Source organism: Gouania willdenowi, unplaced genomic scaffold (assembly GCF_900634775.1).
Source record: "Gouania willdenowi unplaced genomic scaffold, fGouWil2.1 scaffold_258_arrow_ctg1, whole genome shotgun sequence".
NCBI lineage: Eukaryota > Metazoa > Chordata > Actinopteri > Blenniiformes > Gobiesocidae > Gouania > Gouania willdenowi.
Window position 1 is genome coordinate 524,707 of NW_021145015.1, and position 6,269 is coordinate 530,975.

At 38.8% G+C, this 6,269-nt stretch overlaps 1 protein-coding gene across 1 annotated transcript; it reads right to left on the reverse strand.

Annotated features, from left to right (window-relative positions):
* Nucleotides 1-824: 824 nt before the first annotated feature.
* On the reverse strand, nt 825-4,300 carry LOC114459081 (uncharacterized). Its single transcript, XM_028441440.1, has 9 exons — nt 4,062-4,300; nt 3,847-3,981; nt 3,547-3,689; nt 3,309-3,445; nt 3,108-3,201; nt 2,157-2,334; nt 1,473-1,597; nt 1,180-1,311; nt 825-869 (listed from the first exon to the last, which is right to left on the reverse strand). Exons 1-9 carry the CDS (start codon nt 4,153-4,155, stop codon nt 825-827), a joined length of 1,083 nt encoding a protein of 360 aa, XP_028297241.1. The 5' UTR covers nt 4,156-4,300.
* Nucleotides 4,301-6,269: the final 1,969 nt, after the last annotated feature.

Below are 6,269 nucleotides of genomic sequence, written 5' to 3' on the forward strand. Positions count from 1 at the left end.
TAATATAACTAGTAGTAAAATTAAAATGATTGACAATGACATAATTCCAAGAAAAATGATGCATTTGCAAAAATATTTATTTTATGGCTCTTCTCCCATTATACAATTAAAAGATTGTGAATGAAGGTATGACATATAAACTTTCATTTGTAGCTCCATATGAGCTTTGAACATCAAAAGGTTGGTGACATTTCAGTTCCATTGTTTTTATGACATGCTGTTTTTCTGTTCGTTTCACTTTGAACGCATGGTGATGGTCATCAAAGTTCACTGTAAAAAGCTCCCGTGTCAGTAAAAAAATGTCATTTTCAAGCAAAAGTACATCAAGTATTTCACCAAAGACTGGCATCTCTTCCTCCATTGAATTGCAAACAACAAGTCCAGCTCTGTACTCAACGCCATCAACTTTCACCCAACTTGTTTCGAACACCTCTTTTGACATCATTTGAAGCATTTCACTGTTGACCACATATCTTGGAGAAAATGATTTGATGGGCCCATATTCCTTTTTTTTTTAAAAGGAAAAGTTTCCCAATGGAAAGCAATGGCCATCTGATGCCTTTTTGCAAGTGATTTGGTTATGTTTTTGAAATTTTTTAAATAATTTTTAAACAATTTGTGCTTCGCCTCAAACCTCATAGACCAGACAAACAATAAGAGGCCAATTTTCCGAATAGAAGATGGATAGTGAATCATAAAATTATGCTTGGGAATCAAGTTTCTTTGAGGATACAAGTGCTTGAATAATTTGTGGTGGTCAACAATGAGATTTTTCAAATACACAGTCATACCCAAAGTGAGAGAAGGAGAAAGAACAATGTCCATTATTTGGAGTAAGAGTAGTAGTAATTCCCAGTGTCCGTTTCCCGCTGGAATAATGTCACCAAACAAAAGAGGGATGTTTTTCACAAGACACAATGTCTGGATGGAGTTCAAGCCAATGCCATTGCCAGCACTATCCAAAATGATTTTTGTGGGGCGGTTTTTTCTGTCTAAAAAACCATAGTCAAATCCATAAATTCGGGAAAGCAAGTCCTGTTCTGATATAAAGTTTTTTATGAGATATTGAAATAACAGTTTGGTCTCATACTGGGCAACACCTTCAAGAAGGTCATGCATTATATCAAATGAATAGTTATTGCAAACATGGAAATCAAATGCCCCAATGAAATGGTTTGCCTGGCAAGGGATGAGATGTTTGTCCATGGAGATGTAGAAGCTGTCGATGTTCCTCTTCTGGCGACCAACGGCTAGGAGGTGTGGCTGCTGGCACTGCTGATTCCGAAGATGCTCCTCCAAACTGCAGCAAGACTAAGGGTTTACACAAGGACAGGGGACATTTGACACAAGTTAAATCAGAGAAAACAGCATGACAGAAGTGAACACAAACACCCTCTGTAACTTGTCTAATTTGTTCCATCCACCTCTTGACCACCTTTAAACATGATAAAAATGAATAAATATTAAATTACCTTGTGAAAGACGACAAGTTTTTTGACTGCATCAGAGGCGCTTATTTTTGGAGATTTCGGTCCCCCAGGTGGTGGCGGAAGGAGATATAACAGCAACAAAAGGGAGGCCATCTCTTTGTCATAAGCTATAGACAAAGAACAGACAGAATGAATTGACGGAAAATACTTTGAAATGCATTAATTTGATATTTTTAATTAAAACGAGATTAGAATAAAGAGCATTTTCCTGTTGAAAGTTTGTGAATTCTGGAGGCTGAACAGAATGGTTTGCAAAGGGTTAAAAGCAGTTACAATGTTGAAAAGATTGAAAATCCTGAATTTTTTATGTTGATTTGTGCTGCAATAAATTGTAAATTGACAGTTAAAGGATGTTAGTTAAGCAAGAGCTGAGGGAATATAGCCCCCAATATATCTGATTTAAAAACATCAATCCTCAAATGTTTAAATGGTGAATATAATGCTTTAAATTTTATTATCAACTAGTGACCAACCATAAGCCTTCACTTAGTAGTAGGCAGTAAACATCTTCTTTTGAGTCATTCACGTTTATTTCTTAGAGAAGAAATAAACAATCTACATTGAAGAAATTTAGTTACAAAAAAATGTAATAAAATCAAATAATTCTTATTTAATAGAGTTTTGGAATGTAACTGCTTGTAACAAATTCTAAAGAGCAAAACTCACTTGTTGCCTCATCACTTCCTGGTTGACTCTCTGTTGACTGAACCAATTCACGCAGCTCCGGTGTTGAGGTGAGCTGCTTGGCCTCTTTGATGAAGTTAGATCTGAAGATCGGATCCCATTTCTGAAGCAGTCTGGTGGATACATCATCATCAAACAGAAGAGTGAAGTCTTGATTCACCTGTGAGAAAGAAAATATATTACTACCACCTTCAGAACCAAATTTCAAGTCCTTCTCAACATAGACCACTGCATACTTACTAATCCTTTTGTATCCATGAATCTTGGGAAGATAGACAGGATATCAAGAATTTTGGCAGGGTCATTGATAAGTTTTCGACGATGTTGAAATGTCTCTCTCATCTTTTGGAGAATTAAAGAAGTGTCTGTTGCATGGTTGAGCAAAGAGATTGCCTCTTGGCAGGCATCTCCCTCAAGCTGCTTCTCAACATCACTGGATCGTTGCAAATTAGGGCCCCCTGAAGGAAAGAACACAACAGTTTAAAGAAAATAAGCCCTATCTGCTGATCAGATAGGTAAATAAAAACAAAATAACATTTCAGACCTACAGAGTTGTGGAAAAGGTGAGAACATAAGACCCTTAAACCCTTTTCATTCAATTCTATACTGGTTGACATCAAAAATGGTGACTATAGTCTAAAAGGCACTTAGCAAGTATGTTACCTCCTCCTCCCCCTTGCGAAAAGCCAGTGGGGCTATTTGGAGCTACAGATCCTCGTCGACTCTTTCTTTTGACTGTCTTCAGACGCCAAGAAATGTAGCCTGTGCTGCTTGCAGCATCATAGAAGTGTTCCTAAAATGGAAATTAATTCACAATGTGTTGTCACTCATAAGTAATCTTAGAATTTGAACATCCCCTCAAACACAACCCAAAACATACAAATTATGTAAAAAAAATAAAATAAATAAAAGTAAAATAATAACTATACATACATAGCCTTTCTTGGAGTAAGGGTCTTTGAGGGACGGGAACACAGTCACTATCCCCAGAGCATATTCTTCTCTAACAGCTTTGGTGGGGATGTGCCTGAGAAGAAAGATTGAGGTGGAATTATTTATGTAATTTGCATTCTTTATGTAATGGTTAAACAGTTATTTTTCTTATCAAAGTCTTAATAAAGAGGACAAGATTACCCATGTTTATCAATCATGTGGGCCACTATTATATTGACCAGTTTTCTACTGGTAGCATCTGTAAGAGTTTGTGTTGTGTGATATTCCTCGAGAACCTCTTTACCACCTGAACTGGTTTCAAGTAATGTTTCGATCAACTGAAGGAAAAAAAAAGAAAGCCAAGAAAAATTGTGATTAACAGCAGAATAATAGATAGATACATTTAAAGAAATCTGTGAAAAGTGAGCATTGTTGCAACCTTTTTAGCAGACGCTGCATTGATTATTCCTTCAACTCTGGATTTCTTCCTAGGGACCTCATCTAGAAGTATAGTTGATGCACTTGAACTGAAGCTAGATTCAGACCACTCAGATGGAGAGGACAAGGAGGAATCGGAAAACCCTAGAAGGAAAAGAAAAACAATTATTTTGCACTGCAAAAGTGAATTACATTAATTCCACAATATACTTAACACTGTTGACAGATTTGAGAAAAAAATATATAGGTTACACCATCTGGAATTGGATTGGGTCATACCATTGACCTCTACATTTCTTACCATCATTTGAGAAAGCTGTTAGAACCAGACTGCCTTGGCTGACAAGGTCACTGAAAATGTCTTCATCAACTTCTGTCCCCGTTGTATCTTTGTACACTACTTTTGCGTCAGGTGGCATGCAAAATCTCTCAATGACTAGAAAAAGATAAAACAGACTTAGATAAAATCCCATACACAATATTCATTCAATTTTTAGTCTATATGTAAAAACAAACCTTTTTCATGGAACTCCATGAAATCAAACTGTCCATCGACATCATTCACCTTCACATACTTCTGCTGTTGGCAGTAACGAACCTGGATCAGCATGCTGAGACCTACAAAAAACAAATAAATTAAATTGACAGTAATAAGCACTTGATGTAAAAAACAAAACAAAATGAAGCAATTCAAGTTGAAATGATTAATAACACTTATAAACACACATCATGCAGGTTATACCCTGTAAAGACTGTCAAAGCTTTGACACACATGCAGTGGATTTTAAAATAATCCTGTCAAGCTTGGTCACTTAGTCTGTACATTTGCATGGCCCGATAGAGTGCATCTGCGATTTTTGGACATGTGAATGGTAAAACGAATCAATGGTGCCCCCTTGAACATTTTATTTGCCCCAGACTAGCACTGATGACATAACTGTAAAAAACTTCTGCAAAATATTCAAAAACATTCTAAAACGTACAGTCGAATTTGTCGAACCGAATAATCCCAGCTACAGGTCAACTGACACCGCACCCTGTGGTCACAGTTTTTGTCAGGTCACAGATTCTGTTACAACACCGGCACAGTCAAGTCCACTGAGTCCGACCTCTGTGGTAGCGGTGGCGGGGTAGTCTCTGCATCTGGCCACTCTAAAGGCACGTTGACACCGGACGCGGCAGAACCTGTCGAAAGCGTCAGGTTTACATCCAATATACATAGTGGACGCTAGTGATGCGCGGGGTCAGGATTTTTTCAACCGGCGGGGCCCAGCATAAATGGCTAAAACCAACCCGCACCGCCTGCCTCGAGCTTCTGCCTCTATTTACAGAACCCGCCCCAACCCAACCAGCAAGAATAAAATCCACAGACATAATGGTCATAGTAATCCGTTATATTTTAGCTAGTATGCATGGAAAGTGGAAACAGACTCCATATTGCAACAGCTGCATCATTAGCACATTTCACCGAACACTTTGGTGAACAGGTAACAAAATAACTGTAAACTCCTGACCTTATCTTTGACCGCACTTCCTCCTCCATGTTGTTACGGTTAGTAAAGAAAAAAGGATATTCCACATGGTGCACACGCCTCACGATGTACTGCGCACGGTGCTAGCCAGCGCTGATGAGCTGTGCAAGTGTGATGCATTCATGGACAGTCGTAATGTTCTAAATTGGCCAATGGGAGCCCAAACACATAACTTCACGCACACACACAGTACCTTTTTAATTTACATGTTATTATACATGGACACATCACACGAAAAGGCGACTGTCCGTTCAAATTACACGCCCCAACCCGAACCGAACCGACATTAATTGACAATATCTTCACCCGCACCGGGCTCCGGTGCAACCGCATGTTAATGTCCAACTCATAGCTAAAATATATTAGAAAGTAGATATTTCATTTTTAAATGCTGCCTGTCATTTGACACTATTGATAATTTTGAATTAGTTAACTTACCTTTAGCGAAAAACTCCTCTCGATTTCAGCAGCAGCTCCAGCAGATGGAAAATGACATGCACAGCATCAATGCACGGGGTTTCAAGCATGAAGTCCAGGGGCATTGCTGAAGCAAGGCACATTAACACTGTAGAGATGTAAGGAGGACATCGCTACAGTGTTGATTTGCTTGGACGTGACTAACTCTGTTAAACAACTCCAACACTGAACACCATTTGAATCAGAATGTGTTAAAATAACACCCTAAGAGTGGAAATCAACTCTGATTCATTTACGTCTGAAATATCAACACTCCAATTTTTGCTGTGTACATACATACATATGCTTCAAAGCTTTTTGTCCAGACGTTGGTGGTTTCCTGTCACTGTGGGCCTCAGAGCACAGTAGTACACAGCAGAGTCACACACATGAAGATCCTGAATCATCAGAGGAACAGAGCTGTCTTTGAGCTCAGCATCAAATCTGTCCTTCACAAACTCTGGAGAATTATCTGCTGAAGAAAGTGAACGTCTCAGAATAAACTTTGGGTAACTGTTCACTTCTTACACTGAGGTGTATTGACTGCTTCACATGTGTAGGAATTTAAATCATCTAAGTTGAACTTTGACTGAGATGCTGTACTAGCCTCAGCATTGAGGTCAGAAGGTCTGTCTCCCTCTGTGAAGTGCAAATGTGGACCAAGGGGGGACCCCTTCCCCTGCCTGGCCAAACAAAGGAACAGTAGAATCAAAGAACAGGTTCGTTCCTGTTCCTC